This window comes from Sinocyclocheilus anshuiensis, unplaced genomic scaffold (assembly GCF_001515605.1).
Source record: "Sinocyclocheilus anshuiensis isolate Anshui unplaced genomic scaffold, SAMN03320099.WGS_v1.1 scaffold248, whole genome shotgun sequence".
Taxonomy (NCBI): domain Eukaryota; kingdom Metazoa; phylum Chordata; class Actinopteri; order Cypriniformes; family Cyprinidae; genus Sinocyclocheilus; species Sinocyclocheilus anshuiensis.
Window position 1 is genome coordinate 60,626 of NW_015555734.1, and position 22,908 is coordinate 83,533.

At 36.0% G+C, this 22,908-nt stretch overlaps 1 protein-coding gene across 1 annotated transcript in view; it reads left to right on the forward strand.

Annotated features, from left to right (window-relative positions):
- The window catches only part of LOC107673027 (neurobeachin-like protein 2), a 76,095-nt gene that overhangs the window by 8,452 nt on the left and 44,735 nt on the right, over positions 1-22,908 (forward strand). The window contains exons 2-12 of the mRNA XM_016466448.1: positions 7,456-7,544; positions 8,281-8,442; positions 8,646-8,727; positions 9,233-9,345; positions 10,267-10,349; positions 13,194-13,279; positions 13,386-13,698; positions 16,764-16,870; positions 18,859-18,945; positions 21,312-21,395; positions 22,219-22,317. Of these exons, the coding sequence (XP_016321934.1) occupies positions 7,456-7,544; positions 8,281-8,442; positions 8,646-8,727; positions 9,233-9,345; positions 10,267-10,349; positions 13,194-13,279; positions 13,386-13,698; positions 16,764-16,870; positions 18,859-18,945; positions 21,312-21,395; positions 22,219-22,317 (1,305 nt within the window). The remainder of the gene's footprint in view (positions 1-7,455; positions 7,545-8,280; positions 8,443-8,645; positions 8,728-9,232; positions 9,346-10,266; positions 10,350-13,193; positions 13,280-13,385; positions 13,699-16,763; positions 16,871-18,858; positions 18,946-21,311; positions 21,396-22,218; positions 22,318-22,908) is intronic.

Genomic DNA, 22,908 nt, shown 5'->3' on the forward strand with positions numbered 1-22,908 from the left:
AATAATAATAGCCATATTGATATATACATCACAAAGTGTTGGCCAAATTAAAATAAAATATTATGACTACATAAAAAAAAAAAAATAAATAAATAAATACTAAAAAAGGAAGTAAGCAATATTATAATTAAATTTATTTGATATTTTATTTGATTGTGCAGCCCTAGTATTATAGGATAGCTTCCTAGTATTTGGAAGGTAATATGACTTTGGTTTTGTAAGTGAAACTACAACTATTCTCTTAACTGCAACCAGGATTCCTTTGTGGTTGTAGAGATGTAACAATTGTTGCTGTTTAATTCTGCCATTGATGTGTATTAGTATCATATTTATGTATATGACATTTTTATTTTACTTAAGGCATTTTAATACGGGCAGTGCAACATTTAGCTGAACATTTACTTATTTTTGTCACATTTTCAGTTTTTCACAACAATTATTAAATTATTTATTAATAAATAATTGGCAGACCCATTGTCATTGAAGACCAGTTCAGTATAGGTAGCAAGAGGTGCTGTAACGTTTTCAGTGCTGCAGGGAAATCCACTCTGTTTTTTAGAGAAAGACTGTAAAAAGCCCCAGGTGGAGGGATAATTCCAGCATAATGCTGTCAAGGAGCTTCAGTACTTTCCGAGACTTACCCATGGGACTGTTTAACTATATTTAGCCCTCTTTGACTCATTTAGCAGCTTCAATCATCTGGAAGAAGGCTAATCAGGAACGGTAGCCACATTACTACTTTGTTCTATGGTATGTCATGAAGCTATTTATTTATTCTAATTAAGAGGAAGTTATCATTTCCTTCTTTTACATTGATGTTTCACAGACGTTATTCTGTTTGCTTGTGTTGTGGGTGAGGCTAGTAGCCGTTGGTGGAGATGTGGGCTGTTTGTATGGAAACTGGTTGAGCCTTTTTAATTTGGCTAGGTGTGTATAAAGTTAATTTGTTTTAAATAATCGTGAAAAAAAAAAAGTGTAATCTTAAAGCATTTTGAATGTTTGTTGCCTCTTGAAGAATATTTGAGGATTTTCACATGTATCCTGAGGCCTGTGTTTACTGACATTGAGAATAATTAATAGAAACCCGGAGAAAAACTCTCTTTGTGTCCACTGAGCAGCTGCGAGCTCTCGGAGCCGCCAGGAATCTCAAACAGAATGGCTCATCTGTGATTTGCCATCTTCAGAGAACACCACTTAAAGGGTTAGTTCACCCAAAAATGAAAATTAGCCCATAAATTACTCACCCTCAAGTCATCCTAGGTGTATACAAAATAGCATTCAAGAACTGACCTGAATTTAACTCTATCATCACAAGACAATTATCATATTAAAGGGGTCATATGATGCAATTAAAATTTTTCCTTTCTCTGCAGCCATGGTTTTATGTTTACACGGCGCGATGCAATGCGTAAAAAGCCAGTATAAGTCATTTATAATCCGTAATTATGTCCCCACTGGATGCAACAAATGTTTATAATGAGTTTATAATGAGTTTTAATGTTTTTGTCTCGTCGCTCAGGCCTGACAGGGCATCACAATATGGTAAGGGGAGTAACATTTCCGTCACAATTCGGATCAAAATTCTCCATCTCCCCCTTAAAACGGGGATTTTGGCCCGTTTTGGACTTTCTTGACAGAAAACAATGAAAATCACACAATGTCATAATTTCAAGACTAAATTACATAACTTTTGCATAAAATTGTGACACCCATTAAGTTTTATGGACAGGAAGACATAAATAATCTCATTCCAATTTTTACATTTTTGCCCATTTTAATCATTCCATTCTGTAACCAAAATTATTGTAAGAAAAACGGTCAGATATTTTTCTTTGTTTTTTTAAATAGGTTCAATAACTTAATAACTTCAAAGCTACATTCTAAAAAAAAATGCAATGTTTTTATTTATTGTTAATTACCAAAAATAATAATACATTATTAATAATGTATTTATTTCCCATATTTTAGTGTCCATATATTAACTGATTTATTCAAGTTTCAAGTCTTGTTTTGTACCTTATTCTTGGTAAGAATCAGAAAGTATTTACTGTTGCACATGTATGCTTGGCACATCTGGATGTGAATACAAAAAATTATGACCGTTTCACAATATCTGTTTCAGTTCTTAGATCTGCCTAAAACTTTTTCATTTCCCATTATCAATTAAATAAGTTTAGCATGTTGGCTGTTGCTGTTATTTTTGACGGTTTGTTTGAGGAAGTGCAAATTATAATTCTGTTGAAATGAAGCAACCCTGACAGATCATCTAGTGGTGTAAAGAGAGGTTACAAGACCACCCACCCTCTGTGTAGACAAAGTACAATAATATAGTTATTCTCACATATTTCATGTGCGAATGAATGTTTTGTTTCTTTAGAAAAGCATCCAAAATAGAAGATGATTGTCATAGCTGTCTCAATAAACGAAATCTGTCTCAAGTTCAAAATCTAATTTACTGGATTCAGCTGTGCCAGAGCTTAAAATGGAAAACTCATTAAGGGTGATGATATAAACAGTAGGCAACACTGGGCCCACAGAGACACACTGTTGGCATTTCCCCCTGTTAAGCTCAACACTTAGTTAGGATCAAGTGATCAATCGGCAAAGTGACTCAATAGTACCAGCTCAACTTCAGTTCTGTGTCATTGCTTTGAGAGTTTAAATTTAGGGTTCATTTCCCGAGCTGTGTTTTTTCATGCATCTGGTCAAGTCATGGCATGTCACTTCCACCTACTGATTCATAATGATGACTGAATCAATGATCGTTGCTCAGTCTTCAGGTTTCCCTCCAGCTATTACTTGAAAGCCGCACCAAATCTTTTTGTGGGATGAAAGCATGCTATTACAGCACACTCAACCATGGTCTGTGTACCAAAATGAGAGGATTCTCTGTTGCACAACTGGGCTTTCAACTCTGTCAAGGTCTATAGAAAGAATTCAGTTCAATTTACAGCATCATCACATTTTTGTCAGTCTGCTGTAGGTAGCATGATGGTTTACTATGCAGTTGTTGCTTTTTTCAGTTTATTGAAAGTGAATGAGAAATGGGTTTGTCCAGCTTCAATCTGACATAATGCACTGTATACCAAGTCTTCAGAAGTCATTTGACTCGTGTGAGAAACAGGCTGAAATTTGAAGGAATGGTTCACCCATTCTGTTATCTACTCCCCCTCCTGATGATCCAAATCAGTAATCCGTTCATCTTTGATACACAAATGAAGAATTGAGTCCATCCATTGAAAGTCCATTACATCAAACATTTGAGGCTTCAAACAATTCATAAAGGATCCTAAAAGAAATCCATATAAATTAAGCGATTCTAGAGACATGATTGGTTTATCTAATATAGAGATTTAATTTAGGCTTTTATTCGCACATAGACATTGATAAACTGTACTTGCTTGACCTGTAAGATCAAATCTCATTGGTTCTCAGGCTTCAAGCAGGTAGTTTGAACTATCATTTAGCATACTTGATGTGACCTATGTATATATGCGTTGACCAGTGTTTATATGTGAATAAAAGCCTAAATGAAATACATTCATGATATAAAGTGTATCATGTCTCTTCAGAAGACTTACATAAATATACATGTCTTAAAGAGCTAGTTCACCCAAAAATGAAAATTACCCCATGATTTACTCACACTCAAGCCATCCTAGGAGTATAAGACTTTCTTCTTTCAGACGAATCCAATCGGAGTTATATTAAAAAATATCCTGGCTCTTCCAAGCTTTATAATGGCAGTGAAAGGGTGTTACTATTCAATAGTCTAATAGAAGTCCAATAAAGTGCATCCATCCATCAACAAAGTGTCCCACACGGCTCTGGGGGTGAATAAAGGCCTCCTGAAGTGAATCAATGAGTTTTTGTAAGAAAACTATCCGTATTTAAAACTTTATAACCCCTAATCTTTAGCTTCTGCTAACTGTGATATGCGCGTTGAGGAGAGAGTGGAGTTCTAGCGGATGATGTATAGGACGTAGGTGTAGCATAAGCTCCGGTGAGAATATGCTAGTCTCACGAGAACCAAATTTTGTTTACTAGAGCAAAGGAAGCAAAGTTTCCTTTGTTTATAAAAGGAAAACCAGTCTCCTCTTGACTTATATCAAAATCCTCCAACGTTTTTCTTTACAAATCCTCGTTTTGTACTTCTAATTCGTGACCAGTGTTTTGTCCTCTGCACTTCCGTGTTCGTCACCGCGTTCGTTCCACATCATCCTCTGCCCTCTCATGTACATGCATACGATAGTTAGTGGAAGCTAGAGATTACGGTTTATAAAGTTTTAAATATGGATATTTTTCTTACAAAAACACATCGATTCGCTTCAGGAGGCCTTTATTCACACCCCGGAGCCGTGTGGTGCACTTTTTTATGATGGATGGACACACTTTATTGGACTATTGAATAGTGTCACCCATTCACTGCCATTATGAAGCTTGGAAGAGCCAGGACAGTTTTTAATGATTGTATTCGTTTGAAAGAAGAAGGTCATATACACCTAGGATGGTTTGAGTGTGAGTAAATCATGGGGTAATTTTCATTTTTGGATGAACTATCCCTTTAAGGGTTTAAAATGACGTGAGTGTAAATAACTGATGACAGAATTTTCTAATTTATGGTGAACTATTGGGTTATTCTCTGAAAATCTTGACATCCGCAATGTCAGATTCATGAACATCAGAGTGAAGAATCAGAGTGATCCAGTTCTCAAGTTCAACTCAATGATTAAATCATAGAGGTTAACAACTCACTAGAGAGGAAGATAAGCAGTAATGCCAAAAATTCTGACATGTTTGTGACATGAAGCCATCATATGACTACTTGGATTAGAATACACATGTTGTATACATCGCTCTTATGAGACTTTTATAGTGCTTTTTGTCGTTTTCGAAACTTCAAATCACATAACTGTGTGGAGAGGAGCAGCCAGTACATTATTCTAAATTTCTCTTTTTGTGTTCCTCAAATGTAAGAAAGTCATGGTTTAATATGACATGAAAGTGAATAAATAAAGACAGAATTTTTATTAAAAATGTTGTGAAAGGTTGCATCAGGTACACCGTAGCTTACCGGTTTTAGTTCGTAGCGAGGTGAAACATGCTCTACCAATAAAGCTGTGGTAGCGGCAAAGGAGGAAGAGAACATGGTGACGATGTGCCCGGCTGAGAGAAGACAGGAAATGTGGCTCAGTTAAAGTGACTTGCCATTTCCTGGTTGCCTGACAGAAGTACAGACAGCAAGAGAGCAGAAAAGAGCAGAGAAGTAAGCCAGCGGAGGCGTCATGATGGATTCTGAATGATTCTGAGGCTTACAGGTGGACACATTCTGGACTTTGTAGAAGCAACTTGGTGGGGGCTCTGCAGAGACTGGGGTAACAAGAGCCCCTCCACCGCACATCACCTGCCATGAGACATGGACTGGCCCCTAAATGAACAGCAATTGGTAAAGTTGGTTTCTTTCCACTTTGAGCAGGTTTAATGTTATTTTACAGTTACTTTCTGCTGTAGTGCACATTGTTTTGGTATACCAGAAGCCCTCTGTATGTTGCTATTGGATCGTGTACATATCAGAGAGTGTTTGATGAAGCTGCTGACAGCCCAACTTCCCCTATATGAGTGGGTGGATCAAGCCGCATCATTTAAGCTAAGCATAGCTCCTCTCTCTTTAAAATGTTTTCCACCAGCCTCTTTCCAATGACAGTCACATGTGAGGGTTTGTTGGTGTTGGTACCCATGTGACTCATTCTTGACAGAAGTTTACAGTAGATGTTATTGTGATCTCTCCATCAAAGATGAATTATATCAGTATTTCCTTTTATTCATTGATGATGACTGAAAAAATAAAAGTCAGAGTTATGATTCACTGCATTCTGCTTACATTGCATTCAAGGTCAGTTTATGCGTTTTCTTGGAATCAGACCTATGACTATGCATTGCTACATAAACATTCTACAAAGACTTTAGCATATTAAATTACCCATAGGACATGTGATATGTTTAACCAGGCCTTCTGTTTCAGTTAATACTGATTCATGAGATCAAATAGCAGGTCTGCAGTACGACTGAAGGTTTATGCGCCTTTGCTGGCATTAGATCCAGGTGTGCATCAAAGTTGTTCCTTCGCACTCATCCATAACCAGCTTTGCTTGCTCCAGCTCATTCTTGGCTAGTGGAAAGATGACAGAATTTCACGCTTCACACCTCAGAAAAAACGGACTTCTAACAACAATGTGATTTGAAGAGCGATAATGGGAATTTCTTGTAGATTAGGTTGCAATGGTGGCGATATTAAGATCTGTTTATCAAAGAAACGAATACAATTACAGATAATTGTTGGCATATGGCAAACATTGTACACTGTACAATGTACACTGCAAATGTACTGTAAATGTAAATGTGCTGGTCATGGATGATGCCAACCCCTCATCGGACCTCAGATGATGCCAACCCTGAAACAACATACAGAACTACCACATTTTGCTATAAGTTTGATTGCATCATATAATAATTGCTGTTAATAGTGTCCAGATGAAGTCCTTAGCAATGAATATTACTAATCAAAAATTAAGTTTTTATATATTTACAGTAGGAAATTTACAAAATATCTTCATGGAACATGATCTTTACTTAATATCCTAATGATTTTTGGCATAAAAGAAAAATCAATAATTTTGACCCATACAATGTTTTTTTGGCTATTGCTACAAATATACCCCAGCGACTTAATACTGGTTTTGTGGTCCAGGGTCACAAATGTGAAAAAAAATTACATTTAGGTGTACGACAACTTGTTACTGCGGCAGTACAACTTTCGGACAACCTTATCTTTGCCTAAAAGGTGCATATTAGTACCTTCTTTTATATTTGCACAAACAGTCTAACGGAAGACATAATGGATTGTGCGAGTGGTACTTGCTTTTGTCCCATTGACAAAACCACTGTCACTGCATTTATTGCATTATGAATTCACAGTATCCAGTGTTACACTGCAGAAGTTTGCATACTCTGTAGTTTCCTGTTGTGTTAACGCAAGTGTGTGCATGCTCTGATTTTGGAGATAGCGCCCAGTCATGCTCTTGGTGTAAAGGCGTACTACGCATGTGCAAAACTACATAATTTCCAAGTTGAAAAGTAGTTGGGTTGCCTGAGAGACTATTGACTGTATAATCTGGCTTCGGGTTCACCTGACCCCGATAAGATGCGTTTCTTAAGGGGCTTCCACAAAAGATGTGTTCAAAAACAGCTGGACTGAGCACAATGGATGGTTTTAAAAAGTGGATGTTTTCAATTTAGATGCAAAAGGTGTACGCATAGACACACAGAGATCAGCAGTTTGGATTACCTAAAGTGTGAGTTTGTTTGTAACCTAGACCTCTCTGACCATTGGGTTGTCCTGTCAAAAAATGTTTTATAGCCTCTTACTCTTTTCTTTTATCTCTCTTTGTCTTTCAGAAAGATGTCGTTTACCTGCAGCAGTGGTTGGAGGCATTCGTGGCGTCTTTTGAGAAGGCCATTGATGTGCAGTCGACGGAGCCTCGCCGGTGAGTCAGTTACATGATGACCTATCAAAATGTCACAGACGCAGGGAGTTGATCTGTAGGTGGTCAGGTCCAGATGGACCTCTGACTATGATGGTATTTTAAGGCCTATATATGTTTAATTGCTCATTTAATGGTTGGTGAGTTTGAAAAATATTTTGAATACTTTCATCTAATCCTGCAGATCTGATGTATGTACACCAGATGTGCACACCAGATCTGTGATCTAAAGATTAGCACATATACTTTAGGTATATTGAGCGGTGGTGTTGCAGATGAAGGATTAATTCCAGCCCAATGTTGTGGTTCAGCTAGGGTTGCCAATTTGAAATTTAGAAAAAAATATATATTAAAAATATTATATAATATTATATATCGTATAAAAAACAACTTAAGGCTGTCTGGAAAAGATTTTGAGGAACACCAAAACAGCAAACTGTAATGCAATGGCCGAAGACATGCACCAAAAAAAAAATAAATAAAAAAAATAGAGCAGACGAAACATTAATTTGTGCTCTGTGTAAATAAGTATGTTCAATGACTGAAAACAGTGCTTTGACTTTTTGATGTCTATTCATCAGTGCTTTATCAAAACAAAATGAAATCAAAACAAAACAAACAAAAAAAACTCTAAACAAAACAAACAAAACTCAAAACAAAACAAACAGAAAGCAAAAACAAACTAAACAAAACAAAACAAACAAAAAGCAAACAAAACAACCTTCTTTTTTGTCTGCAGGCTGGAGGAATGGAGCGTCAATGTCCCGCTCCTCCCCAAGGAGGTATTGGTGTTCCTCAGCACCCAGCTGTGGCACAGCGCCCTCCACATGTCAGGGCAGGATCAGAGCAGCACTGCTCCACACCCACTGCTCCTCATCAAGTTCTTCATCATCATCTGCAGGTCAGTACCCACTGAGCACAGAGTGAACTCCATCGTGAAATCCATCTGATAATGCCTCAGTGACTCAAACCCCTGTTGATAAGCTTCTATGTTTGAACAGCAGGGATAACGCAAGGATGCAGTTTATGCTAAATTGCATAGCTGATGTGGATCTTCCCTGAGTGTACAATAATACCATTGCTGATGTGAATCTCTGCTTGCAGAAATATGGAGAATATAGACTCTGAAAAGACCCCGGGGTTTGTGTTTGAGACGATCAAGCTCCTAAACTTCTGTTTGACTCAGGTGAGAAGTCAAAAAGTCTGTGAAACCGTTTCATAGTGGTTTGCACCCCAGCTGATACATTGAGCCACGGTGCTCATGTGGGAAATGTGAGTTTAGTTTACATCATTTCCTAATCCAGTTCCCCTTGTATTACTTTTTTCTTGTCACCTCTACATTGTTCTATCAACAGAAGAAAGCCACAAAAAAGTAAAATGTTATTTTCATTAACAGTTTTCTAGTGTTACTCTAGTGTTTTGAAGCTAGTTCAAATTTATGTTGCATTTTTATTTATTCTAAACATACCAATGAAACGTTTGTTCACTTAATTGTATATTACTATGCAGTTATTTTTATTACACGTGCTGTTGTAGGTTTCTGAACTAACAGAACAGGTTTAATCAGAAAGCTTTGGGTGGAAGACCTCTGCTTTATTCAAAGGAATGTTTGTGTGTTAACAAGCCAAAAACAGATAGGTTTGCATATTGTGTAAGACTCAGTCGAGTGTGTTTATGTATGTGTGTTACAGCTGAAGAAGCAGCCAGATGATCAGAGCACTTTACAGTTGGTGGTACAGCATGGCCTGCTGCTGTGCGAAAATCTCTTTGACCCTTATCAGACGTGGAGGAGACGGCAGGCAGGGTGAGTGTGTGTCTGTGAGTTGGGCAGGGTGTTAAACCACAATAAGAATGCGTAGGAGCCATTAAGAGTGGCAAGCTCTGTCTCAGCTCCACTTCAACAGTTAATAACACACCCAGTCCACACCTCTCAGCTCTCAAGTCTTCTTATGCTCAGCTGTCTGAACTACACACAGCATAAACTTCCCACAGCATGAGTGTATCTCTTCAAGGAGCACTGTTCTGCCCATCCAGTAATGTGCAGGTTTGAATAGATTAATAGATTATTAGATTAATGAACCATTTGTTAAATATTTATTAATTGCTAATGTATGTATTTGGCAAACAAATTGAGTAGTGGTATGAAAACATGGTGATATCATTTTACTTATTATTGTTGTTGTTGTTGTTGTTGTTATATTTAATAAGTTATTATTTTTAGAGATTTATGCTTAAAACAAGAAAAAAATGCCAGTGGGTAAGAAAAATAAACATAATTCATAGCAACACCATGGTGGTATATGAGTCGATTAATCAACTTTGTACCATGATATATCAAAATACCATGGTATTTCGACCAGATAACATAATTGTACTGACATTATTGATATTATTATTTAATAATTTATTATTTTGGGGAGATTTATGCTTAAAACAAGAAACAAGTTGCCATTGGGGTGAGAAAAATAAACATAATTCATGTAAACACTGGATGAGTAGATTAATCAACTTGTACCATTATATATATTGGTGTTGTTCATTATTATTAAATAATATTTTTAACTCTTTGGTAGATTTATGCTTAAAACATAAAGATATATTCTTGACTATAGATTAAGAAGATGATTTACTGCAGTGTACTGTAGCTTATTGCTTTAGTAGTAAGTAAGAACAAAGGAAATAAGCAAGTATTTCCATAAAGGGCTTTGATTTGTGTGTTTTTTAGGGAGGAGGTCAGTATGCTGGAGAGAAGCAAGTATAAATTCTCCCCCCTTGTTCTACCAGAGGAGCTTCCTTTGCTCTTCCATGGTATGTCACCCACTCCTGCCTTCTGACACAATCTTTAACCTCCATTTACTCCCATCTTCACATCCCGGGAGATATCGCACATCCTGCCTCCCAGGAGACAAAATGTTGTTTGTAAAGAAAGTGCGATCTGATCCCTATAGTATTAATCCGTAGTGATTCAGTGCTGTGATTTGTCATCTTATTTGCCTTTAAATGTTCTTCATGTAAATACAGCGGAGTTGTCCTGATAGATTATGACTTGTATCTTGTTTGTGTCATGCTCTGTTTGGACATGTACTTGTGTGGTAGCTTGTAGAAGCAACCTTTCATGTAGATATAGGGAGAGATCTACATTTTGTTTATGGATGTTTAATATAATGTACTGTATAGGACAGTTAAGACAGAAATAAGAGAGAGGAATGGGATTAGGACATGATGCAGGCTAGACTCCTCATAAGCGCACAATTTAACAAATCTGAGAAGCAGGACTATGTTGCAGCCTGCAGGCAATGGCTAAAACAAAAATCCTGACAGTGATGCAAGCTTTGTTCAAGTGATTATAAGCTCTGGAGCAACTTCCACACCTATATGTTAGTAGGCAAGCTGCAGTGGGTCCAAGTGGCTGTGGTCATGAGGCGAGGTAAACTAGTTTCTTGTTCTGAAAAGTTGTTTTTCAGCAAAAGGTTTCTCCATATCATGTTTATGATGTAATGATGTGTATATGTTTGTGTGAGGTTTGTTAGGTTTTCTCATCTACCCAGCATGTCCTTAATCCGAAAGTAGGGTGGCCATATGAACACCCACTTCAGGGTTTTGCAGCAGAATTTTGTGTTTTTGTGAGTGGGATGGAAAATCCCCCTAAAATTAAAGCTCAGGTCCACACTCTGGGTTCACATTTTGGTGTTTTGTTTTACTTTCTTATTTGTATTGTGTTTGTATATTTGTTTATTTATTTGTTTTGCTTTGCTTTGTTTTACTTTTGTTTTTTATTTATTTATTTGCTTTGCCTTGCTTTTTGTTTTATTTATTTATTTTAGTGCTGTCAAAATTAGTGCGTTAACGCATACAATAATTTTTTTCAGTTTAACAGCGTTAAAAATATTTAACACAATTAACACAGTGGCGGAGCTAGGGTTGGCCACCCCACTCACAACTGCTGCTACTGTCTCTCTCTTTTTTTTTAAACAAATTGCGTTTATTTAGATGCAGAACGTCTTTACGGCTACATCAAATGGGAGATTTTTCAGACGCGCACTCCAAATTCACCTCAGCGCCAGGCGCTAGTCAAACGAGTGTGGAAATGAGGAGCTTCAGTAGAACAACAGTGAACTGCGGTCAGATGAGATGTTGTCAGGCTATATGTCAGTAAAAATAAATTTTCCTGTCCTGTCAGCCATTATACTGTGCTCGTAGCACGTGCTCTTCAAGTGCACGCACAAATGCACCCGCATACTATATATCATTTCATATTGAAGCGCAAAAGAAACTACGAGCATGCAATGTCGTGCTTATGTTGTCAGTTAAGTCATGAAGTTACCAAAAAATGCGATTAAAGCTGCCTTAAAACTGTGCATGTATGTAAATATTTGTTACATATGAGTGACATTTAAGAACATGTCTCTGAAATGCAGTGGTTTTCAAAACTGTCCTGGAGCAGCCCAGCACTGTCTCCCTTATCTAACTCGTCAGATCATTAGTAGAGACTTTAAGACCTGAAGCATGCCAGAAAAGATAAAGAGAGAAAATATGATGCGTGTCAGATCTGCGTCATGTTCAGCAGAGGTAGCTCTTAAAGTAATAGCAGCCAAAAAACCTAATAACCCAGCTGCTGTGATGTCTGTTAATCAAACAAAAGAAAAAAAGAGGAAATCAATAACTTTTGTAGCTTTAAGGATTAATCTATATTTAATTTAGAATTTAGTGTTTAATAACTTTATTCATTTTCTTTATATTTCCTGCTTACTGAAGGGCACAGGGAGCTAAATATTACATTTCTTATAATGGGTTTATGTGAAGATTGTTTTAAGTTCACTTGAATTAGAAGTTATGTTTTAAAGTCTAATAAATGTTAATAGCTCTCAATTGTACTGTAATGTTGAATGGCTATAGTCAATGGTTAAATATTAGGGGGAAAACTATTTCATAGAGACTTAAGTAGTATTGGTATCTTGATACATACTGGCCTTCAGTCATAAAAAAAGATGCCACTAAACAAATATTAAAATATATACTGTCTTTGTTGTTTCTACATTAATTTGAAGATTGCATGTGAAATTACTGCAATATAAAAGTATATTTAAAAACTTTAAAGTTAGGTGGGATTAATGGCGATTCATTTCAGAAAAAATGTGTTATTAATTTTTTTAATCGATTTACAGCACAATGTTTTTTGTTTTGTTTTGGTGTTTATTATTTCTTTCTTATAGCTTCAGTAAGTACAACAACAAAATACTTAAGTCATGAACTGGTTAATTCTGACTAGTCTTTGAGTTTCAAGTTTGATCTTTGTTCATTTCAAGCATCTGGTGTTTTTCTATGGTAGGCAGTTCCCATTTCATGACAGTTCCTTTTTAAGGGATAGTTCACCCAAAAAATTAAAATTCCGTCAAACAACAATGGACCACATTGACTTTAATTGTATGGGAAAAACAGTAATAAAAATTCAGAATATTGTCTTCTAGTAAATGCGTACAGGTTTGGAAAGGTGTGAAAGTGAGTAAATGATGACAGAAGTTTTATTTTTGAATAAACTTTCTCTTTAACAAAAATATGTTTTTGTGCCTTAAAATGTTAAAATAATGACAATTGCACAAACAATGCTCAGCTTTAAGATTCTTGTGACTAAATGACTGGTTATACCCACAGACTACCTACAAGAGAGTGAACTAATCCCAGAGCCACTCGTGGTGAGGCTGGTGCATCTTCAGGGAGCTGTAATCAGTGGATGCAAGGTAAATTAGACTCTCTGGACCTCCTTTCATTGACATGTATTAACGCCGACCACATACCTCACTACATCAGTGTGTAATGTGCTAACGTTTTGTGTGTGTGTTTCAGAGAAACGGCCTTCTCTCCATCACCTCCCAGGCTGTGAAGGACCTAATGTCTGTGCTACGTTTCTGGTGCCTCACTCCTGCCTCATCCCCACAAGAGCCCAAGGACCCTCGGCTGCTCAAAATGACCCTGCAGTGCCTGACTGCAATGATCCACCTTCTGCACTCCAGCAGCCCGGTCGACAGGCAGGTAGAGATCCGGATTGTACTGGACGGTTACTTCCAGCTGCTCAACTGGAACCGGCCACCGGACAGCCAGCAGGGAGATATGCAGACCTGGGAGGATAACCTCATTATACTTCTCGAACATATGTTGAGTAAGAGAATATTTCCCATTACTCATTAACCTCAAATTTTTTTTTTAATTTATGACTTTCTTCTGTGGAGCACAAATTAAGATATTTTGAAAAATGTCTCAGCATCGCCACCATTAACTTTGGTTGAAAACAGTATGTATATTCTTCAAAATATCATCTTTTGTGTTCCACAGAACAAATAAAGTCATACAGGTTTGCAAGGGTGAGTAAATGATGCCAGAATTTTAATTTTTGGGTGAACTATCCCGTGAATGCACCAGTATTCCCTAATTGAATTATTCTGCCTTATAAGATGCCTAATTTCAGCCTAATTCGAACTAAAACTGCATTGCATGGATTTTTTGTAGAGAAAGCAATCCCAGAATGCCTTGCAACAAGCACAGTGAACAAGTTTATCCAAGATGGCCGAATTGGTAATAGAAATGTTGATTAAAATAAGTATTTAATTTTGTTCAAATAGATTATTTTAACCAATAGTTGTGTATTTTTGTGTTTATTTGGTTATCATGCTACTACCTTAGCAGCATGTTAATAGCCCCTTTCACAGTCTTTACTGGTAAATTACTGCTAAATTACTGTTAAGAGATCACGTGTGAACTCGATCTTTTCAGAAATACTGGTAAATTCGATGTCTCTGGGCAAAAAGCAGCTGCATGAATGTGAACGTTTGACAAAAAAATGAAAACATCAACAAAAACACTGACCACGTATACCCCTCCATGTTTACAAACACAACACCGGGAGGTGCAGCCGTTTCGGGGTCATTTCCGGTTAATGATGTCACAGAATTTACCGGTATTTTGAAACTGATGTGTGTATGGTGCTGTACTGGTAAAAAGACAGAATGTCATTGCCTGTGTGAACCCTACCTTTGTAGGGTGTTTCAAATCACTCACTTTTGAGGTTCCATTCTGTTCTGTTCTGTTTTGTTGTTTATTAATTATTTCTTGCAGTTTCGTTAAATAGAGAAAAACAACTCAGTCATCAATTGGTTAGTTCTTACTAGTCTTTGAGTTGTAAGTTTGATCTCTTTTCATTTGAAGCATCCAGTATTCTATAGTGGGTGGTTCCCATTTCATGATATTTCATGTTAAAGGGGACATCGGATTAAATGTTCACTTTTTTAGCTTTTTTTGCATTTAGTTAGGTTTCTGGCGTGTCTGCTAGATCAGAAAAGCTAAAAAGAAAACACGCAGCCAGTTCATTCTGTGCTGTCTGAGTCTGAAACTGTCATCAAGTGAGCTGTTTCAGTTTGCAGCCAGTTTCTACATGGATAGCTGGCTATTTGAATAAGACCACCTCCGAGCCATATACGGATATATTCACTTGTCTTGTGTCGACACGCCCCACGGAAGAGGTATTGTTTTACATGATCATTGAGGTAATGTTACGGCCATTTCATAGCGACCCTAAAGAATCATACCAACATGTGGAAAATGGTCATCCGATGTCCCCTTTAACGAAATAGTTCACCCAATAATGAACATTCTGTCATCATTTACTCACCCTCATGTTCTCCCAGACCGACATTACTTGCTTTTGTAGAACACAAAAGACAGTACTGAGAATCCATGACTGTTAGGATGCTGCCTTAGGCACCGATAAGACACAACGCGTTTTTCAGGTTTGAAAACGCGAGGCGCACTGCACTGCCTTTTTTTGGTTGACTCCTTTTAATTTAGAAAAGAGCAGAGCGCTGTGGGTTTTTTTTTAATGTTGCTAGGCAACCACCAAATCAGCTGTCCTGTCAGTCTAATCAAGGATTATAGCGCAAGCGCTCTAAAATCTTTGGTTTGCTCTTAAGTAAACTGTTATATTAGCAGAAACTTAAAAAAAATAAAAATACAGCTCCGGGTAACCCTCGACAACCACCACAAGTTTCTCCTCCATCATTGCAGTCTCTGGACGTTCCAAGCAACTGTAAACTTCCGTCACCACAACGGAAGGCCTGCCTCTCCATTCATTCGTTTAGACAATGAAAAAAATAAAATAAAAGTGAATGATGTCGAGCACTTTTCTGCTCAGAGTTGATTTTTTTTCAACTTCAGGCACAAAAATGCGATGCGCAGCAGGCGGCCCGGGGCGCATAAACAGCACGCAAAACACTCACTGCCAATAGAAAACATTTTTAAAAAGCGCCTCTCACTGCGTTCTGTCTGATCGGGGCCTTAGAAAGCAGCTGCTAAGTTTCAGTACATTACAATATATCCTAATCTCTAAACATTAAGGATCATCACCCTATTGGCACTCACTGAACCTCACTGAACAGAAACCAGTCATCGCCCATAAGTCAGGCCACACCCCCAAACACCCTATTAATCTGCTTCATAAACTTCAGCTGCTCAAAGAAAGGCAGTTTGAGCCCGAACCCTTTAATTTAATATTCATATATGAGTATGAAGAAAGTGCATTGTCACAATTTCCTTTAAACACTTTTTTGCCTTCACTAGTTCAATTATAATTTACATTAAATGGTCCTGCAGTGTGACAGTTTCATTTTTGAAATACAAATATTCCAGGTCTCTCAATTAATATAAGGTCATAAAATTGCACACATTACAATTATAAAACAAGTAGAAAAATGCTGCTTGAATAGTTAGTTGGAGTGCATGTCACATCAACTTCCCAGAAGTATTTCATGTAATCGGCAAGTAATATGATACGTCATGATGTAACTGTTGGCATCTTGCAATAAAAAAAATTAAAAATCAACACAACAATGTTGTATCATACATGGTGAATTGCAGAGCTTCTGATTCTAGATCTTTAACCCAGACAACTGTGTATGATATGTTTAATGTTGTTTTTAAACATTTATAATGTATTTATGGTGAACTTCCACCCCTTTTCCAGAAGTTAATTGTAGCCAGTTCTCTGGAAACAATTTGAATTGAGAAGTTGCAAAAGGACACAAAATAGCTATTTGGTTGCATTTAATTTCTTCTACCGTGAGTAATGCTGATGTCCCAGCACTGTTTATTTAAGTGCCTAAAACTGGCACAGTTTTATCTCTCCAGAAGGCACAGGTTAAAAAGACTGAATGTTCTTGTGTTTTCGCCCTGCAGATGCTATCCCAGAGATCCTGCAGTGTTCAGACCGGCCGGTGTTGCAGGCTATCTTTCTCAACAACAACTGTTTCGAGCACATCCTCCGCCTCATCCAGAACAGCAAGGTCAGAACGATACCTTCTTAAACCCTCTGAGATATCTGCAGCAGCGCTTCACATTTCCAGCCCTGAGGATTCAAATCAGTCTCATGGTTGAAATGTGGCAGACTGCTGATGTTTGGCCTGAAAGATAACAAGCAGATTACTGAACGTGGGTTGACTAATCTGAACCACAGATTTGCCATGGTTCAATCTAGAGGTTGCTTTATTTAAAAAAAAATGTTTTGTCATTTATGAAGTAAAAATATATGATATTTTAAAATGATTAAAATCATTTTTACATAAGATACCAGATATATCCCGACTCAGTAAACGTTCCCACTGAAGGATGTCAGTAGGGATTTGAAGCATTTCTTTTAAATACAGGTGCATCTCAATAAATTAGAATGTCGTGGAAAAGTTCATTTATTTCAGTAATTCAACTCAAATTGTGAAACTCGTGTATTAAATAAATTCAATGCACACAGACTTCTAATTTATTGAGATGCACCTGTACATTTCATCAGCTGAATAAAAAAAAAAAAAATGAAAAAGTAAAAACTGTCAGGGTATTGCAACTGTCCTAATATCAAAAGCCTCAATATGTTTAATGAATTTCAGCATTTTAATAAGTAATTTTTCAAACAGTAAATATTTGAAAAACATTTGTCTGCCAAATCAATGTCAGGTGGTGCAACCAACGTGCAGAAAAAAACAGCCACACAACAGGGCATATCAACTTTCCCAAAAGTACCATTTTGTGTTATTTTAGTATCACTTATATACTATTATAGTTTTTATATGAATATTTTCATTTGAATTGAATTTTTAGTAATTTTTATATGCTTTCAAAATTTTGTAAGTTTTTTTTTTTTATATATCTACATTTATTTTTATTTCATTCAGTAATTTTAGTACTTCACCTAAACATATTTCAGTTACCAAGGCAACATTTCTAATTTTCATTTAATTATTTAATACGTATATTTTATTTCAAATATATTTCAATTAACATACGAAGGAGTTCTTTCACATACATTTTGTGAATAGACCAAAAAGGAAAAGCTTAAAAATGTAACAAAAAAAAAATGTCATACAACTATCCTAATATAAAAAGCCTCAATAAGTTTTATTTTCAAGTAATTTGGCATAATTATTTGAAAAAAACAAACAAACAAAAAAAAAACATTTGTCTAATCAAAGTTGGTGCAACCAACATGCAGAAAAAACAGGAAATGATATCATAGAGAGGATCCCTGCAGACAGAAATATCAGATAGTTTGGCCTTTGACAGGTCAAGTTCATTTCAGTATTAAAAGTCGTGTTTTGCAGCTCACTAAATTGTAATGATATTTATTTATTGAATTAAAATTGTATTAAAAGTAATGATATTCAAATTAATTCATTTGTAAAAAAAAAATAAAAAAATACTTTTTTGTAAGAATTATTAAGATGTGTACACATGTATTCAATGAAAACATGTTACTACTTGACTACTTAAATTGAAACTTTCTTTGAAGATGATATAAAAATGTGATATAAAACCAATACGAATATAAATGTTGTAGTTCTAAGAACTTTGAAAATGTATTTTAAACTAGCTTTTTCATTGATCCATTAAGCCAGTATATTACTAAGCCAATATTTTACTGACAGATAAAAATAGACCATGACAGATGGTTTACAACCCAGTGCATCAAAATGACGAACAATAATTATTTGTAGCACAGCCTCTGTTTCCGTCCTGTGATGAAATATAGGTTCTGCGTCATATGCTTGTATGTAATCACAGTTGGTTTTGGTAAGCTGGGTGGTTTTTGACTGTGTTGTAACTAGCCTTGATGTTGTGTAATGAGAATTCCGTACAGCTTCTCTTTTTCGTCTGTTACCTATTCATTTCTTTTTGCTTTATCTGTCAGTAAGTTCGATTTCTGCTTGCTTATTTTATCTCTGACTCACTTGTGTTCATGTGTTTCTTGTGACGCTGTGCGTGTGAATGTGTGTCTGTCCTGCAGCTATATCAGAGTAACAGGTTTAAGGTGGAGTGTGAGGGCCAGTGTGACCTCACTACACGTTTGCTCACAGAGGCTGAAGTGGAGCAGGTACTTTCCCTTCATCGCTGATCAGTGTGCCGTTCATAAAGCAGGAAACCCACCCTTCACTTGACTGACACAAACACAGACACACAACTGCTGACTGAGCAACATTAGATTCTGCATAACAAGCTCTACGTAAACATGCAGTGCTGTCTAGGTGAATATACAGTACCAAAACATCTGCATGTGTCGTTGCATGTGCCAGTTTGTGACACAGTTGACTTAAATGCAACAAAAAAAACTTAAAACATTATGCTGTTGTTATTGTACCATGGTAGTTGGATATGACATGGTGGTACTATCGTGTTCTAATGGTAGTTGATGGATTACATCAATCAGCAATATTTTAGGGGAAAACTGGCATCAGACTGGCTATAATGTCATGTAAAATGATCTAAATGAGCTCTTTTGATAACTTGTTTTATCACAATTTGAAACCAAATTAAATTATGCATGCATATATGAATGTCAAAAATAAACACATTATTTTTGACATTCATATATGCATGCATAGTTTAATTTTAATTCTAAAAAATTAAAATGTTAAATATTTTTTGTATTTTTAAGATATTATTATTATTATTGTTATTATTTAACCTACAGATATTGCATGATTTTATAAAAGCAGAATGGATAAAATCTTAAAAGAATTTGCAAAATGCTTTTTAAAATAGTTTTAGTTGGAGTAGAACATGTCACACCACAGGGCATGTCAATTTTCAGTGTCAACTACTTTAACATATAGTAGCATACTTATAGTTTTTATTAGTATTTTGAATTAGATTTTATAATTATATGTTCAGCTTTCATTCTAATTTTTAATTCTTTTTTATGTGCTTTTGTTATTTTATTTGTTTATTCATATATATTTCTAAATAGTTGTAATTTATTTTTATTTCTATTTTAGTTCATTTTATTTCAGTTAATAATTTTATTACTTCACTTCAACTTTATTTTTAATAGTTTTGGTAAATGATACCAACACTGTTGTATATAAATAAAGCGATCACATAGTACTGTGAAATTATCATTTGATATCATGGTACCATTTCAGTACATCTTTAAAGGTTTATGCAGTGTCAGTACACAGAGTTGGAGGGTGAGGATCCTGCTTGTGGTGGTTTAGTGTGTGCGTGTGTGTGTGTGTGTGTGTGTGTGTGTTTGGATGTACTTGCAAGGCCTGTCACCTTGCATGTTGTCTTGCAGTGATCTAGATTTTTAGCATGTCTAGTGTATCTGTGGTGCTGTAGGTGTATTTGGTGTGTGTTTCATTTGGTGGTCTTTGGTGGGATATTTGTGGTGGAATGGTGGTAAATATTTCAAGGTTAAAAGAAAAATCGGTTTTACTGTTGCATGTTTTAATCTCTTTAATTACATTTTTTAACATTAATTTGTATTCAGTTTGTTTTTAACAGAATCTTGCACTTCAGGGAGGAATGTTCAGAATTTATAGATATCTCCTTGCATGCATCTCTCTGAAACGGTTTTATTAAAAGCAATATTTCACACAAAAATGTTCACACTACTGATCAAACGTTTGAGGTCGGTAATTGTTTTTTTATGTTTTTGAAAGAAGTCTCTGATGCTCACCAAGGCTGCATTTATTTGATCAAACATGCAGTAAAAACAATGATAGTATGAAATATTCAATCATTTAAAATAATTGTTATATATTAAAATGTAATTTATTTCCTTTGTTGGCAATGCGGACTTTTTAGCAGCCATTACTACAACCTTCAATGTCTCATGATCTTTCAGAAATCATTCTAATATGCTGATTTAGTGCTCAAGAAACATTTCTGACTAGTATAAGGAAAAATATGTAATATAAAAGTCTGTCACTTTTGATCAATTAAATGCATCCCTGCTGAATAAAAGAAAAATCGAATGTTTGAATGGTAGCGTATATATCACTATTTACTCACCTTAATGTAATTCCAAACCCATATTTTGCTGTTATTTTCTGTGGAAAACAAAAGGAGAAATTCTGAAGAATCTTCATTCAGCTCTTACAACAATATTTATAGTGACCATATCTGTCAAGCTCTAAAATGGACGAAAAACACCATAAATGCAGAATGAAAGTAGCCTGTAAGTCTTCTGAAGCCATATGATAGCTTCGTTTGAGGAACAGACCAAAACATTTGTCATTGTTCACCGAAAATTCACTGAAGCTTTGAAAGCTCATTTATGTCTGTGTTAAATTCAGAAATTTCAGACAAAACGGCATTGGTTCTTCAAAAAATTCTCCTATGGGCTTGGAAATACATGAGTATTAACAGAATATTTATTCTTGGGTGAACTAATCATTTAATCCATGAGAATGTGAATATGAACTAAATGTCGTGTGTATTTTGCATATGTGTGTGTAGGTCTGGGAAAAGGGCTCTGACTGCATCACAGTACACGCCATTCGAGTTCTCACCGCCATTATGAGCAACTCGCCCTCAGCCAAGGTATGACATGTCATCGACTCATGTCTTACACCTCCTCTCCTCTCGCTCCTTATGTATGTTTTTCCTGAAACGTCAGCTTGCAGACGTCTCTTGTCTTATCAGCATGATAAGTCAAAATGCTTGCATATGATAAATGTGCCCCTTATGCGTGTGTGGTTAATCTTATCAGCACATTTGATGTGGTTCTGCAAAACCAGGTCACACATGGCGACATTACAACATGCGCTTCCTCCTTTATTTTATGGTACAGTTATGGGTCAGGTCCAAAAGTATCATAATCCCATATCCTGTTTTTTATATATATATATATATATATATATATACAGTATATATATATATACCAATATACATGTCATGGTATAGTTTTTCATGACTGTTTTTCTCCTCATAATGGAAAACTCTTTACTGCTACTTCTGTATGTAAATGCCCTTGTTTTTATTGGCTAACCTTTTTGCTGTTGGGTCAAGTATACAGTAGTTTGTGCCACCCTGTTCTTCAATAACACCCTCTTTGCAAAGCAAACATTATACTGTGGCACAACTGTGAAGATTTATGGCTATGTTTTTGCAACGTAGTTTCAATAAATATTCTGGGTGGCCTTGCATTCTGAAAGTTGTTAACAGAAGACTGGACTTTCGAATTTAAATAAAATTTGAAGCAAAATCCTGTTTTCATGCTATCCCACTTTTTTTCATGTGAAAACATTTCTGCTTTGTATAGTACCTTTTGTGTTTTGGTTTATTTTGGGGAACAGGGTGGTGAGAGCACTCATTGTATTCTGTGCTTGTTCAGTTGTAATGTAACTGTGGTTTGTCTTCCCAGGAGGTCTTCAAGGAGCGGATTGGCTACTCACAGTTGTTTGATGTGTTGAAAAGTCAAGGACAGCCCACCAAAAGACTCCTGCAGGAGCTGATGAACATGGTGAGTGAGAAGAAACTAACTGTAACTACTATCACAGATGGTGTGACCTACATTTCCTTCCTTTTCGACATTTAGTCAGATGAAATTTGTACTCAGTATTTTTACACGTAAAGTAATAGGTGCTTTGTAACCATAAAATTAAAATGACATACTTTCGCACGAGTCTCCTATTAGTAGCCTATTAAAAGTGGGTTCATTTTACATGGAGAGGGTCGGCTTCATGGGGGCGGACATGTTGAGATCACGTGACCACCGGAATTCCATATTATTTAGAAAACAATTTGAATGGACTAAAAATACATTTGTTCAATACTAATTATATATTTAAAGCCATACGATAGAAATTGTGTGAAGAACAGAAAGAAAGTTGTTTCTGTAAAAAGTAATTTGATGTGTGTTAGTATTTAGGCTTCTTGTTATTTTACCTGTAAACACTTTGGTCATCTTCTGTTGTTTTCAAATGTACCAGAGAATCCTCTCAGTCCCGCTTCTGGAGGCCTCTGCATATATTTGATGTTTCCATTTGACACAAATCTGACACACGTCAAAGAATACTCCACATCCAAATTTGACTACTTCCATGTGAAAAAC